The following is a 16,335-nucleotide window of genomic DNA, read 5'->3' as shown; positions in this document are numbered from 1 at the left end:
ATAATATATGAAGCCAACATTGACAGGATTGAACAGAGAAATAGGTGGTTTTTCAAAAATAATTGGACATTTCATTTCAATGCCCCACTTTCAGGAAGGGATAGACAAAGATAAGAGATCAATAAGGAAATATAGGACTTGAAATATGGACCAATTAGACCTAACAGACATGTACAGAACACTATACTCAACAGTAGCAGATACACACTTTTCATACATGCTGCACATGGAACATAGGATAGATCATATGTTAGACCAACAAGAAGTCTTAATTTAAAAATATTAAACCATATAAATTATCTTTACTAATTATATTGCAGTAAAACTAGCAATAAATAATTGAGGGAAACTAGAAAATTCACAAATATGTGGAAAACAACACAATCTTAACCAGTGGGTCGGAGAAGTTACAAAGGAAATTAAAAAATGCCTTGAGACAAGTGAAAATGGAAACACAACCTACCAAAACTTAAGGGATTCAGTGAAGACTACTGAGAACTAAAACACATTTCAAAAAAGAAGGATCTCAAATCAACAATGTTATACCTGAAGTAATGGGTAAAAGAACAGTCTGAACCCAAAACTAGCAGAAGGAAGGAAATAATAAATATTAGAGCTGAGATTAATAACAAAAACAAAAGTTGCTTTTTTGAAAAGATCAACAAAACCTTTAACTAGATTAACTAAGGAAAAAAAGACTTGAGTTACTAAAATCAGAAAAGTGGGGATGTGACTACTGATTTTAAAGAAATAAATAGAATTATAAGGCAATGCTATGAACAAGTGTACATAAGCAAGTTGGATAACCTAATGAACAAATTCCTAGAAACATACAGTCTACCAACACTTAGTCATTAAGAAATAGAAAATCTGTATAGACCTACAGCTAGTAAGGAGATTGAATCAGTAATCAAAAGCAGAAAATTTTGGACCACATGGCTTCACTGGTGAATTGTACCAAACATTTGAGGAATTGACACCAATCCTGCTCAAACTCTTCCAGAAAACTGAACAGGAGGAATCACTTCCTAACTCACTCTGTAACGCTAACATCACCCTGATATTAACAGCAAAGACACTACAAGAAAAGAAAACCCCAGAGCGATATTCCTTAATACTGATGCAGAAATATTCCCCCAAATCCTAACATGGAATTCCATAACGTATTAAAAGGATTATACACCATGAACAAATGGGATTTGTTCCCAGAGTGCCAGCATGGTTTAACATATGAAAATCAATTAAGCAATATATCACATTAATAGACTGAAGGAAAGGAGCCACGTGACAATCTCAATTGATCCAGAAAAAGCATTTGACAAAATCAACACCCTGTCGTAATGAAAAAGCTCAGTAAACGAGGACAAGAAGAGAACTTCTCAACATGACGATAAAGGCCATACATTGAAAATCCACAGCTACAGTCATGTGCTACATAATGACACTTTGGTCAACAGTGGGCCACAAATATGATGGGAGTTCCACAGGATTATAATGGAACTGAAAAATTCCTATTGCCTAGTGATGTCGTAGGGTCTTAACATCACAGCATATTGCACTTCTCAAGTGTTTGTTGTCATATTGGCGTAAATAAACCTATTGTGCCACCAGTCGAATAAAACTAGCACACACAGTTATGTACAATATGTACTTACCTGATCATTATAATAAATAAAAGTACAGTATTTACTATGCTTTTTTGTTATTTTAGAGTATGTGCTTTTAAAACAGCATGGCATGTTACACCACCAGCAGCCTCATACATCGTGTATTTACTGCCTCATGATTGCATATTTTCTCGTGCTTGATTTAATCTCATGTTATAAATTTAGTGTAGCCTCAGTGTACAGTGCTTATAAAGTCTACAGTAGGGTGGGTACAGTAATGTCCCAGGACTTCATATTTACTCAGGACTGACTCACCCAGAGTCTGCAAGCTCCACTCATGGTAAGCATCTTATACAGTTGTACCATTTGTTATTTTTTACACCACATTTTTACTGTACCTTTTCTATGTTTAGATATGTTTAGATACACAAATGCTGACCATTGTGTTACAGTTGCCTGCAATATTCAGTACAGTAACATGCTGTACAGGTTTGTAGCCTAGGAGCAATAGGCTAGACCATACAGTCTACATGCGCAGTAGGCTACACCACCTAGGTTTATGTAAGTACGCTCTCTGATGTTTGCACAGTGACGAAATTGCCTAATGATGTGTTTCTCAGAACATATCCCCATCATTAAGCTGTGCACGACTGTAATGTCATTATTGGTAGTGGAAGACTGAAAAGTTTTCCCCTAAGATCAGGAGCAAGACAAGGATACCACATCTATTCTAATAGTATTAGTATTTCTAGCTAGAGCAAGTAGTCAACAAAAAGAAATAAAAGCTATCCACGTTGGAAAGAAATAAATAAAATTATCCCTATTTATAGATGATGTGATCTTATATATAGAAAACCCTAAAGGTTACACCAAAAACAAAACAGGAAAGCAGAAAACCAAACCAACATACAAAGATCAGTTGCATTTCTACATACTAACTAACAATGAACAATCAGAAAAGGAAATTAGGAAAACAGCTCCATTTATAATAGCATCAAAAAGAATAAAATACTTAGGAATAAAATTAGTCAAAGTGAAAGAGTTGTGCACTGAAGACTAAAACAATGGCGAAAGAAATTAAAGATACAAATACATGGAAGATATCCCATGTTTACGGATTAGAAACTTTAATATTGGTAACGCAATCTAAAGCAATCTACAGGTTTAATTCATTCTCTATAAAATCCCAGTGATATTTTCCTGAAATAGAAGAACACATACTGAAATTTATATGGAATCTTAAGAGACCCTAAATAGCCAACCAACTTGAAGAAGAACACAGAGGACTCACGTTTCCTGATTGCAAACTTTCTATGAAGCTACAATAATCAACACAGTGTGCCACTGGCGTAAAGACAGATATATGGACCAATGGACAGAATAGAGAGCCTTGGAATAAGTGAACCCTTGTGTACATGGTCAAATAATTTTTATTTATTCTCACCCAGGGGTATTTTTCCCATTGGTTTTTAGAGTGGAAGGGAGGGATGGGGGGGAGAGAGAAACATCCATGTGACAGAGACACATTGATTGGTTGCCTCCTGCATGTGCCCCGATCTGGGCCGGGGATGGAACCTGCAACCCAGGTATGTGCCCTTGACCAGGAATTGAACCCACTAACTTTTGGTGAGTGGGCTGAGGCTCTAACCACTGCACCATATCAGCCAGGGCCATGGTCAAATAATTTTTGACAAGGGTGCTAAGACCATTGAATGGGAAAAGCACAGAATGGTGAAAAACTATATGGTACATCTATACCATGTAATACCACTCAGCAATAGAAAGGGGTGAACTGTTGTTATATGCAAGCTGGGTGGATCTAAAGGGCAGTGTGTTGAATTAAGTCAGTCTCAAAGAGTCTCACCTACAGTATATTTTCATTTATGTAACATTCTTAAATGATAAAATTATTTTAAAGTGGGACCCTGAGTTATTGGGGATGGGCAAAATAAGGCATTACAGGCATACTTCATTTTATTGTTTCACAGATATTGCAGGTCTTTTAAAAAATAAAAATTGAAGGTTTGTGGCAACCCTGCATTGAAGTCTGTCTGTGCCATTTTTCCAACAGCATTTGCTCACTTTGCATCCCTGTATCACAAATTTTGGTAATTCTCACAATATTTCAAAACTCTCATTATTTTTATATTTGTTAGGGCGATCTGTGATCAGTGATGTTACTATTATAATTGTTTTGGGGTGCCTCTAAGTGCCCATATATGATGACAAACTTAATCGATAAATATGTGTATTCTGACTGCTCCACCAACCGGATCTTCCCATCCCTCTCCCTCTCCTTGGGCCTCCCTAATTCCATGAAACACAATAATATTAAAATTAGGCCAATTAATAACCCTACAATGGCTTACAAGTGTTCAAGTGAAAGGAAGAGTCACATATCTCCCACTTAAAAGCTGGAAATGATTAAGCTTAGTGAGGAAGGCATGTCAACAACTGAGACAGGCTGAAAGCCAGCCTCTTGTACCCAACAGTGAGCAATTTTGTGAATGCAGAGGTAAAGTTCTTGAAGGAAATTAAAGTGCGACTCCAAGTAAACTCAGAAGTGACAAGAAAGCAAACCAGCCTTATTGCTGATATGGAGAAAGTGTTAGTGGCCTGGGTTGAAGATCAGACCAGCTACAACATTCCCTTAAGCCAAAGCCTAATCCAAAGCAAGGCTCTAATTTTCTTCAATTTTTTAAAGGCTGCAAGAGGCCCTAACTTTCTTCAGTTTTGTGAAGACTGCAGAAGAAAAGTCTGAAGCTAGCCCAAGTTGGTTCATAAGATTTAAGGAAAGAAACCATAATATACCAATCTCCGTAGTATAAAATGCAGTGTGAAGCAGCAAGTGCTGATGTAGAAGCTGTAGCGAGCTACCCAGAAGATCCTGCTAAGTTAATGAATGAAGGTGGCTACACTAAAACCAGATTTTCAGTGTAGATGAAACAGCCTTGTATTGGAAGAACATGCCATCTAGGACCTTCATAGCCAGAGAGGAAAAGCCAGTGCCTGGCTTCAAGCTTTAAAGGACAGGCTGACTCTCCTTTCAGGGGCTAATGCAGCTGGTGACTTTATGTTGAAGCCAGCGGTCAGTTTCCATTTGAAAATCCTAGGGCCCTTAGAATTATGTTAAACCCACTCTGCCTGTGCTCTATAAATGGAACAACAAGGCCTGGATGACAGAACATACGTTTGTAACATGCTTGTCTGAATATTTTAAGTCCACTGCTGAAATGTACTGCTCAGAAAAAAAAGAGCCCCTTCAAAATATTACTGTTCATTGGCAATGCACCTGGTCACTCAGAGCCCTGATAGAGATAGGCAGCAAGATTAATGTTTTCATGCCTGCTAGTACAACATCCATTCTGCAGCCCAGGGATCAAGGAGTAATTTAGATTTTCAAGTCTTAGTATTTAAGAAATAGATTTCATAAGGCTATAGCTGCCATAGTGATCCCTCTGATGGATCTGGGCAAAGTAAATTGAATACCTTCTGGAAAGGATTCATGATCCTAGATGCCATTAAGGACATTCATGATTCATGGGAAGATGTCAAAATATTAGCATTATCAGGAGTTTGGAAGAAGTTAATCCCAACCCTTGTGAATGACTTTGAGGGATTCAAGCCTTCAGTGGAAGAAGTAACTACAGATGTGGAAACAGCAAGAGAACTAGTTAGAAGTGGAGCCATGTGACTGAATTACTGCTATCTCGTGATAAAACTTCAGTGGGGGAGAATTTGCCTTTTTTTTTTTTTTAAATATATCTTTATTGATTTCAGAGAGAGCAAAGGAGAGGGAGAGAGAGAGACAGAAACATCAATGATGAGAGAGTCATTGATCAAGCCCACAACTGGGCATGTGCCCTGACCGGGAATCGAACCCTGATCGCCTGGATCCCAGGTCAATGTTCAACCTGAGCCATGCCCGGCCGGGCAGAATTTGCTTCTTGTAGATGAGCAAACAGTGGTTTCTTGAGATGGAATCTGCTCTGATAGAGATGCAGTGAAGACTGTTGAAGTGACAGCAAAGTATTTAAAATAGCCATAAATGGAGTCGATGAAGCAGAAACAGAGCTTGAGAGGGTTGACTCCAGTTGTGAAAGAAGTTCTGTAGGAAAAATGCTATCAGACAGTGCCACCGGCTATAGAGAAATCAGTTGTGAAAGGAAGAGTCAGTGCAGCAGACTTTGTTGTCCTATGTTAAGAAATTGCCACAGCCACCCCAGCCTTCAACAAGCCCCCCCCCATCGGTCAGCAGCCATCTGCACGAGGCAGGACCCTCCACCAGCAAAAAGGTTACAACTCGCTGAAGGCTGAGATGATGATAGGATTTGTTAGCAAAAAGTATTTATTAAAGTGTGTGTATTTCCTATATGTAATACTATCGCACACTTAATGTTAAGACTACAGTATAGTGTAAACATGACTTTTCTATGCACTGGGACTCCCCAGCATTCCTGTGACTCACTTTATTGCAACATTGGCTTTATTGTGGTGGTCTGGGATGAACCTGCAATATCTCTGAGGTCTGCCTGTGTAGAATGTTTATAAATTTAAGAATTATTTAGGAAAAGAATGAGAATTCCAAGGAAAGACTCTCAGCTTGGGACTTACTGTACCAGGGGCCCAGCTGTTGTAAGTAATCACTTAGAACTTCACCTGCTTGTTGTCATTTATTCCTGAATCTTTTAGGGACATGTTGTCTGCTAGGATTGGCATGAGCAGCTGCCTGTGAAACTGACCTTGGGCAGGTGGGCAGGAAAGAGCTCAGGGCAGGCTTTCACTAAGCCAGGGGTGGGGAATGTCTGGCCCGCGGGCCATATACAGGCCTGAAAAATCATTTGGTCTGTCCCTGCCAAGGCAATCACAGGTGGAACTTGAAATTCAATAAATCTAGGAACTTTTTTCATAGCTAATTTTTAAGTTGATAATTTCGTGTGGCCCGCAAATTATGTTAAAAATATCTAAATGACTCTTGGTAGAAAAAAGGTTCCCTGCCCCTGCTAAGTGGTGTAGAGCATTCACCTCAGCTGCAGAGTAGAGGGATAAGAGATGATTATTTCCATTTCTGAGGCTGTGCCACCTTAGCTGCTTTTTAGTTGTAAGAAACAAATACGCTTGGTTTGCCATGGAGATTTATTGTAAAGAAAACATCTTAGTTGGCCTTGATGGAAGCCCGACGTTGCAGACACTAGAGTGACTAGTGCATCTTTTTTTCCTCTAGTTCACATCACCAGCTCCCGCATTCCCGCCACTTCGATGAGTCAGCTTCATCGAAGCTGTTTATCCTCCAACTCTGTTTCTCTGGCGATCTCTAAACTCTCTAGTTCATTCATTTCTTTTAGCTTCATACTTAAAAGAAAGGGTCAGATTGGGTTGTCTAGTTCCTGTCCAGGTGGACAGTTCCCCTTCGGTGGCCTTTGGGTCATTTAAACCGCAGCTTCAGAGTCTCATCTGAAGTACAGGGATCATCCTGTGTGTGTCTGTGGTCACTCAGAGGGAACTGTGTGGCCCGGGAGGTGTTCAGAGCACCAGGCAGTGCTCTCCATCCACGCGTCCCTGGGACCTCTCCGACTGAGGGGAACCTAGAAACTGCTCATAGCATGCGGCTTCTTGCCTCCCAAAGGCGTAGTTCATGGTCAGCCAGAGCAATAATAGTATCTTACCTGAGGCTTGTTCTATAGCCTTTTGGAGAAGTGAGTGTTTTAGAAACTAATAGCAACTCAGGTTCATTATACTTCTGATTTTTATCCCTTTTATTTGATTTTTCAAGGCTTTTGCTTTAATTATTGAAATCTTACTAAATGAGAAAGGATCAGAATGTATATTGGGATGTCTGCATGTAGCTAATCCATTAAATGAATCCAAAAAAAGAAAAGTGGATCATTGTGACCTGCATTCCACCTAACGTAAGAGGAGTTAGAAAGCACTTGAGAGTAGAAGTCTTTCTGTACATTTTCTTTAAAAAAAAAATGTTTTTATTGATTTCAGAGAGGAAGGGAGAGAGAGAGAAACATCAATGACGAATCATCGACCTCCTGCATGCCCCCTACTGGGAATCAAGCCCACAACCTGGGCATGTGCACTGACCGGCAATCAAACCGTGAACTCCACGTTCATGGGTCAACGGTCAGCTGCTGAGCCACACCGGCCAGGCTCTGTACATTTTCTGTATCTGACATAGTCAGTTAAGATCCACAGACCTTTACTAAGGGGTTTAAGTATGAAGGTTTTTTGGGGGGTTGGCACATTTTCCTAGGGGCCAAGGAGCTGAAGAATGACACTTTGTAGGTGATCAATGTACCTACTTGATCTTCTCTCCAAAAAATTCAATGAAGACATTTTGAGATCATGAAAAATGGGTTCTGTTTGTTGAGACACAGAAAGTCACATGCGAGTTTTGAAAGGGATCACCATGCAAATAGCACATCTTGATTTCATCAACAGCTTCCCTTAGCTTCACTGTAGGAAAACTATCCTGGTATTATATTTCCTACTTTACTAAGGCTGTTGGAAACTTCTACATGGATCGGAATCCTGGGTTAGATACTAACTTGCTGGGATGTGGTCTCTCAGTTGATAACTGTGAGCAGAGGTGTTGACAACACTGAGGGTAAAGAGTTTGGATGGTATCGGATGGCCATGAGCACCTTTGTGGGATCTGAAGCTTGGAGGAGAGGAGAGAGGAGGCTGGAGGGACAGTGACAAGGAGGTGACCCGCCTGGTCTGGATGGTAGATGTCGAAAAGATTAACAGTGGTTCTAAGCAAGAAGGAAATTTTTAGGGGAAAGTCTTTAAAGCTGTAGAGGGCTGAGAAGGGTAGTGAATTCTCAGAGCTCTCCTCTTTCCCTTGGCTTCTTCCAGTGAAGGTCAGACTGGGAGAGAAAGCAGTCAGCTTGCTGTACCATCTGAGCGTCTTTGTGGTGGATGTAATCTTTTCCATCCTGTCTGCTTAGTGATTGTAGCCTCTATGGGAGGGAAAAATCTGACCTCAGTCCCAGGGTTCTTTGCTGTTTTAGAGCCACATTGTCTCTAATTTTACCTTTTTTTTCCCCCTTCAGGCTGCTTGGTAGGGGCTGTGAATCTCAAATCCAGCAACAGAACCCCAGTGGCACAGGAGTTTGAAAGTAAGTACAGCAAGACTATGCGTTAGGGGAATGGGCACCACCTAGTGGACATCCTGTGGTCTTGCGGCCAACTCAGGACAGACATGCCTATATGTGGAGCGCCAGAGAGTTCTGCCCTGCGTGTGTGTGTGCGTGTGTGTGTGTGTGTGTGTGTGTGTTTAGCAGGCCGTAGGGAGTGCTGCAGGCTTGAGTGCAGGCTTGAGCATGGCTCAAGTGGGCCTGTCCTGGCACTGTGCTTACACGACAGACATTTCTGTGTACAAGTGGAGTATTAAGGGGAATGTACTCTTTAGTAAAGGTTCTTGCTAACCATCTTTATCTGTTTTCTGGCTGAAATTAATCTTTTCTTAAAAGCTCTTGGAGCCTGGAGATAGTAGGTTTTTAGTCGGCACGAAAGGCCTTACCTAGAGCTAGCGGGCCCGGCAGGTGTACAGAGACCTAAGCTGTTCCACTTTCACAGAGTCGTCTTTTTTTCCTTTGCTCTTTAGGTGTGGAGCTGTCTTGCATCATTACAGATTCCCAGACGAATGACCCCAGGATTGAATGGAAGAAAATTAAAGATGCTCAAACCACATACGTGTATTTTGACAACAAAGTACAGGGTACGATCCCACTGTCCTCTCCTTTGTTCACCAGGCCAGGCGTGCACTTGTGGCCAGACTTTCTTTCCTCTGACTGGTCCTGCATCTTAGCCAGGATTCATTTTTTTGTTTTGTTTTGCTTTACTTATGGGAATTGCAAACATGTAAAGGTAATAGGAATAGCATATTGAGCCTCCCTAACCCTGTCACCCAGTGTCAGCAAATATAATTCATTAGTTAGGACTCCAGTCTCTCTGCAAAATACCTTTATGAAGCAGCAGAGCAAACCCTTTCGTAGGCCATCTTGTTATCATTTGACATTAGTAATGTACGTTAAGCGAGTTAATCAGAAGGATCACAGGGCACAGCAAGGAGACAGCAGCATTTGATGAGCATCTACTGTGCAAGCAGACCACGCGGAGAAGGCCCACGCTAGACCCGCTGGCAGGGTGCAGTCCTGTGTTCGAGCAGAGATGAGCACAGGGTGCTCGGGTGCATGACATAGGGGCAGGGCAGGGCAGGTCATGCAAGGCTGGCAGAAGCAACGCCAGGCAGAGATGTAAAGAAGGGCTAGCGAGCCAGGCAAGGTTGTGAGGCTTGGGGCAAAGGAACGTGTTGGGCAGGAAAGAAGGCTGTGTATCGGATAGAAGCGAATGGCAGCTTGGCTTGTTAGCGACACTGCAGGGGCTTAGAGGGGCAGGGGGACGCAGGTGAAGCTGATGAGGTGTGCAAGGGCCAGAGGAAGCAGCGATGTAATCAGTGGGCCACCGCAAGGTGTGCGAGGGAAGGGGCATGATTACATTATGTCTCTAGAACAGGGCTGGGCAGCGTCCTGCGAGGACGGGGAACGTGCATTATATACGGCCCGCGAGGCATCCGCAGTTCCAGCCATCACATTATGAGGGAGTTAATTAAATGTTTGACCAAAGGTAGCAGGCTGATTTTTAAGTTGATAATTTTGTGTGGCCCGTGAATGTTGTTATAAATATCCAAATGGCCCTTGGCAGAGAAAAGGTTCCCTACCCCTGCCCTGTCGTGACTGAACTGGCTGCTTTATAGAGAAGAGATTGGAGAGAGGCAAGTGTGGAGCAGGGTACCAATTCAGAGGTCTTTTGTAGAATCCAGGAGGGAGCTGCTGGTGGCCTGAGCTGAGTCCAGGCAGTGTAGAGAGACTGAAGGGAGGAATTGCTAGGAGTTAGTGATGAGGGAGGAGAGGAAGGAATCACACACATGAAGTGGCCAGGACCTTCGGTCCGACAGGAGGGGGGCAGTAAGCAGGTGCAGAGGCAGGCCAGTTGTACGTGGGTGGCTGCAGTTCCCAGAGAGGCCGATAGCGGGGTTTCAGACGGGAAGGAGATTTCCTGAAACACCCTGACCTGCAGTCTTTCTGCTCTGGCTCCTCAGTGCCATCCCGGGTTACAGACTCTTGCTTTTGAAGAGAAGATGTTATTCTCAGAAAACAAATCCGTTCTCTCTGGCAGCTCAGCTGCTCCTGATGAGTCCTGGACATGCAGCTCTGATCATCAGAGAACCCAATGGGAATTGTTTTAAAAAACGTCCTGTTTCTGGGAATTAAACACCTTTCTCTCAGCCTGCAGGATGGGAGTGTGTTTCTCACACACCGTGTGAGGGCTGGAGGAAAACTTGAATCTGCTTGGTCTTTTCCTTGCCTCAACTCAGGCCTGCACCAAAACATCCTTACAGGGTTTTACTTACCACGCTCTCTTACATGGTATAAATCTCAGCCCCTGCCAGTGACCCCTGGATAACACACCTTCCATCTAGAAAATGCCTTTGGAAATGTTTGTCCTGTCATAAGAGTTTGCTGTTTTATATTATGGTGAATTCTTCTTTTCACTAAATAGCAGGTTTGGTAATAATTAGTTTCTACTTTTTTGTGTCATTTTTTTTCCTAACTCCCTTTTGTGTCATTCTTCAGGTTCTTGATGCTTCTTTGAAAGAGTTACTGTGGTCTTTTTATGCTTTAAAAAATTTTAAACCTGAGATATTCATATAGTATAAAGCTCACTTTTTAAGGCATATACCTCAGTGGTGGTTAATAGTTTAGCAAAGATGTGTACCATCATTACTCCCAGATTCCAGAGTATTTTCACTGGCCCTAAAAGAAGCCCTGTACCCCTTAGCAGTGACTCCCCATCTCCTCTACCCACCTCCTGGCCACCACCAACCTGCCTTCTCTGTGGAGTTGCCTGTTCTGGACGCTTCATATATGTGGATCATACACTACGTGGCCCTTTGTGACTGACTTCTTTACCCAGTGTGGTGTTTTTAAGGCTAGTCCATGCTGTGGCCTGTGTCAGAACTTCCTCTTATAAAATATGGGTCAGTAATATTTCGTCGTAGATGGGCCACATCTTTAAACCCATCCATCAGCATCAGCGGATGCGTATTGGAGTTATTTTCCTTTTCGGCTGCTGTCAGCAAAGCTGCTACGTACATTCATGTACAGGTTTTTGTATGGACTTAAGTTTTCATTTCTTGGGGATAAATGACCAAGAGTACAATTGCTGGGTCATATGGTAGTTGCATGTATAGTTTTTTTAAAGAAGCTGCCAAATTGTTTTCCAAAGTGGCTGTACCATTTTATTTCCTTCAGCAGTTTACCTCCCCACATCCTCACCAACACTTGTGATTGTCCATCTTTTTGATTCTAGTCAGCCCGGTGGGTGTGAAGTGGTCTCTCACCATGGTTTTGATTTACATTTCCCTGATGACTAAAGATGCTGAGTGTCTTTTCATGTTCTTATTGGCCGTTTGGAGGCCTGAAAATGTCTCTTCAAATCCCTTGTTCATTTTAACCAGGTTATTTGTGTATTTATTGTTGAGTTGCATGTTCTTTGTGCACAGGCACTGCGTCTCACAGCACTCCACAGATGTTGCATGTTTACAAATTAAAGGCAAGACCCCCCAACAAAAAGATTGCAACTTGCTTTTTTGTGTTACTCCACTACGGTGGTTTACAAGGTGCACCTGTACCCTGGACACTAGTCTTCTGTCAGGTACACAATTTGCAAATATTTTCTCCCATTCAGTAGATTGTGTTTTCACTGGCTTTGAAGCACAGGTCTTTAATTTTTTATGAAAGTCCAGTGGAGGTGACTGTAACTGTGTGTGTGCTTGCTCTTTTGGTATCATGTCAGACGTCATTGCCTGGCCCAAGGCCATGGCGTCTTAGGTCTGTGTTGTTTTCCTGAGAGTTTCATAGTTTTAGCTCTTCAGTAAGGTCTCTGATGTATATGGTGTGAGGTAGATTCCAGCTTCATTCTTTGCATGAGTTTCCAGTGGTCCCACACTATTTGTGGAATGCTGGGTTTCTTTAATGTTGTTTAATTTTTTTCTGTTTCAGTTGGGAATCCTGATGAAAATGGTGAGAAGGAAATAACGTCCATGCTTTAAAGACAGACGCATATAACAAGTCCCCTTACACCAGGGGCTGTGTTGGTGCTCGGTGTCCTTAGCACGCACCTTTGTCGTAGAGGAACAGAAAGGGAGCTGGTCTGCCATCTTCTCACTGAGGTGTCCAGTGCTGGCCCCAGAAACCGCCTTCTTCGAGCAGTAGAGATACCTTGAGAGAGTCTCTTAGTGCCTGTGTCTTCTTTTCTACAGGGGACTTGGCAGGCCGTGCGGAACTGTTGGGGCAAACCTCTCTAAAGATCTGGAATGTGACCCGGAAGGACTCCGCTCTTTATCGCTGTGAGGTGGTGGCTCGAAACGACCGCAAAGAAATGGACGAGATTGTCATTGAGTTAATTGTGCAAGGTAGGGATTTGTGAAGCTAAGATATGCTCCCCTCTCAGCCTCATGAATCTGTATATTGGGGGGGGAGAGATCAACTCTTACTTTCCCTCTGTAGCTACATCCCTGAGGCGTCACATGACTTGGGGAGGGGTGGGGAACTGAGACCAGAGACTGCACGAGTTGGGGGGAAGGTGAGAAGGGAAGTGGAGCTTCAGCCACTTCCCTCCACCAGCTGTGGGAGGTGCTCCTCGGAGGTGGAGGCCTTGGGAACATGCTGTGGGATTGTACTGGGGGCAGGGAGCCACAGGGCAGATTTCTGGAGGCAGGCCACAGTCTGCAGGGGTGACCGTGGACGGCAGTGTGCGGAGGCCCTTGGTGGGCTTTCTTGTTTGGGGAGCGGCTTTACTGTGGGATCAGTAAGGAGACTGTAGCTGTGCTGCTGGTTTCAAGCGCCAGCCTGTTTCTCCTGCAGTGAAGCCAGTACCTCCAGTGTGCAGAGTGCCGAAGGCTGTGCCTGTGGGCAAGGCGGCCACGCTGCGCTGCCAGGAGGAGGAGGGCTTCCCCCGCTCCCGATACAGCTGGTACCGCAATGACGCGCCCCTGCCCAGGGACTCCAGGGCCAACCCCCGGTTCCAGAACTCTTCCTTCCTCGTGAACCCGGAGACGGGCACTCTGGTAAGACCTCTGAGAGTGAGGATGGAGGCGGCTTTGCTGGGGCACGGAAACCTGTGTGCAGAGAGCAGTTAGGGAGAGAACGAACCTCCACAGTGGGAGCTGACCGCCCGGGAGACTCGGGAAAGGTGTGGTTTGAATCAGCACCCGTAGACTCATGAGACGGTCAGAGAAGTTTGGTCACGGGCTGCGTATTTGATATTAAAATTGTTAATTGCTTTAGGCATGATAATAGTATTGTAGTTACGATAAAAAACCTGTATCTCCTAGGGAAACAAATGAAGTATTTGCGGGTAAGTGTTGGTGGGGAGGTGAGTGCGGGCGGCTGTGCACAGCGAGAGCCCGCCGCCGGCCGGTCATCCAGCTCCTGCTGCACCTCGGGGTCCTGGTGGCGGCCGGTAGAGACGGAGCATGGCCGCAGGCTGCCAGGGCCCTCTGTGTCTGGTCTGCCCCGTTTCCTGAGTGAAAGTCAAGCTCAGCATTTTATCCTGGGCGTTGCTAGGGAATCCGCTGCCCTTCCGGGGAGCGCTTAGGTGAGAGTCAGGAGAGGACGCCAGGAAAGAGCCTAGACGGTGACGTGAAGCCCAAGGGGAACCGGGAGCGATGAGCGGACACTTGTCCCTGTTTAGGACAGCGTGTTGGCAGGGGGACAGCCTCTACTCCCGCAGCCTCTTGGGGGTCTCCCTGCTGATTGGCCTTGTTTCCTTGTCATCCCTGAGCCAGGTTTTCAACTCCGTTCACAAGGGAGACTCCGGGCGGTATCACTGCATCGCGTCCAATGACGCGGGCTCGGCCAAGTGTGCGGCGCAGGAGATGGAAGTCTGTGAGTTTCTTTCTGAAAAGATTTCCTCTGAAGGCTGGCAGGTGACAAATGTTTTAAATTTGGTGTCAGACCATCAGTGTAGACACTGTCCTGCTTTCTCCTGTAGACAGATGACTAGATCCGCCAAGACCCACGTGGGTGCAGAGGCAGGATGAGCAGGCTGGGTAACAGTTGCGTGACCAGGCAGTCCCTGCACTGTGCTCACCTCCTCAGACACTTTCCAGAGCTTGGTGCTGGAAATGGCCAGTTACAGCACTTTCAGCTGAGTGTAATAAGCTCCATTCCTTTGTAATTGATGAAAATGTAAGGTGGTGTAGTCTTCAGGAACCCCCCCCCCCCGTAACCAGGTGGCAGAAAGCTGCAATGCAGTTCAGCCCCGGAATTACCCGGCTGGGTGGTGATGCCGCCTCGAGGTGCAGAGCCGGGATGGGGGTAGGTGGGCCTGTCAGAAGCTTGCAGGGAACTCTGAGCTCCTCCCGCCTCCCTCCTGCAGCCACCCCCAGAGCAGTGTTTCCAAACTTGCCTGATCCTGAGAATCATTTGGGACCACGGTTTCTGTTCAGACTCCAGGGCCCTGCCCCACACATGTGGACGGTCTTGAGGTCAGGAAATGCTGCGTGTAAAACAGCATTCCAGGTGGTTCTGCTCAGCTGTCAGTTTGGGAAGCTTTGCTCCAGGGCAGGAGGAAGACTCCGGGGCTCTGCTCCAGACCTGCTGAATCTCTAGGGATGGAGCTTGGGAACTGAGATTTTAAAAGTTTCATGTTGGATTTTAAATGTGCACTCATAGTGAGAATCACTACAGCAGGGCCAGGGGGAGTTTTCCGCTTCCTCTCGTCGCCATATCCTCTGCACCTTTCTACTGTGTTCCGTTTGCACAAAGGAAACAGTCCTTGGTGGCCACACACTGCGCGTGACTGGGCTCCTTTGCCCGCCACCTGGAACTGAGAAAAGGGTTGGGGTTTCCGCGGAGGGGTCTTATTGACACGAGGCCAGGCATCCCATGGAGTGAAACTCATATTCTGCCTCATGCTTTTTACTGCTTGAAACGAGCTCTCTTCCCCCAAATAATCCACAGCACGGGGAAGCCCTGAAAACTAGGGATTTTTCTTCAGACTCGCGGCTCCTAGTTACGCCTTTATAGCATATCTTCCCCCTTTAGCAGTATTTTCAGGGATTCAGTGGGGGGACTTTAAGCCTTTGATAAATGCCAGGCCCCTTTTAATACAGTACTAAGTATGGCAGCATTTGAGCCATGGCGGGCTCAGCACTTTCACAGGTGAGAACAGGGATCACCGTGCCCTGTGTGCTCGGAAGTTTCCGAATGTTCTCCTGGCTGGGGCAGCCGAGGGGCAGGGAGGAGGCCCAGGTGTTTTGTGTGAACAGATCATGTGTCCTCTCCTCCAGACGACCTGAACGTGGGCGGGATCATCGGCGGGGTGCTGGTTGTCCTCGCCGTGCTGACCCTGATAACAGTGGGCATCTGCTGTGCGTACAGACGCGGCTACTTCGTCAACAACAAGCAGAATGCGGAAAGGTGAGCCTGCCTCTTGTGAAAAAAATAAAGCGCACGTTGGCATTAATATGATAACCAGCAATCCCTGCACTGCTCTCTTCTCTGTTTCAGCTACAAGAGTCCAGGGAGGCCCGACGGAGTCAACTACATCAGGACAGGCGAGGAGGTAGGAGTGAGGGAGCAGAACAGGGGTCCTTTCGGGAGCCCAGGAGTCGAGGGGTTCCCAGCAGGGGGAGTGACATTCCTTCTTG

The 16,335-nt window shown here is 45.0% G+C and overlaps 1 protein-coding gene across 2 annotated transcripts in view; it reads left to right on the top strand.

Annotated features, from left to right (window-relative positions):
* JAM3 (junctional adhesion molecule 3) overlaps positions 1 to 16,335 on the top strand; it is a 73,045-nt gene that overhangs the window by 53,655 nt on the left and 3,055 nt on the right. For both annotated transcript variants that reach the window (XM_016217387.2, XM_016217388.2), the window contains exons 2-8: positions 8,669 to 8,734; positions 9,223 to 9,336; positions 12,943 to 13,095; positions 13,547 to 13,749; positions 14,470 to 14,569; positions 15,976 to 16,105; positions 16,196 to 16,250. In XM_016217387.2, the coding sequence (XP_016072873.1) occupies positions 8,669 to 8,734; positions 9,223 to 9,336; positions 12,943 to 13,095; positions 13,547 to 13,749; positions 14,470 to 14,569; positions 15,976 to 16,105; positions 16,196 to 16,250 (821 nt within the window). The remainder of the gene's footprint in view (positions 1 to 8,668; positions 8,735 to 9,222; positions 9,337 to 12,942; positions 13,096 to 13,546; positions 13,750 to 14,469; positions 14,570 to 15,975; positions 16,106 to 16,195; positions 16,251 to 16,335) is intronic.

This window comes from Miniopterus natalensis, chromosome 20 (genome assembly GCF_054644295.1).
Source record: "Miniopterus natalensis isolate mMinNat1 chromosome 20, mMinNat1.hap1, whole genome shotgun sequence".
NCBI classification, from domain to species: Eukaryota; Metazoa; Chordata; class Mammalia; order Chiroptera; family Miniopteridae; genus Miniopterus; species Miniopterus natalensis.
Note: the sequence above shows the minus strand (reverse complement) of the source record. Positions and strands in the feature narration are given on the sequence as shown.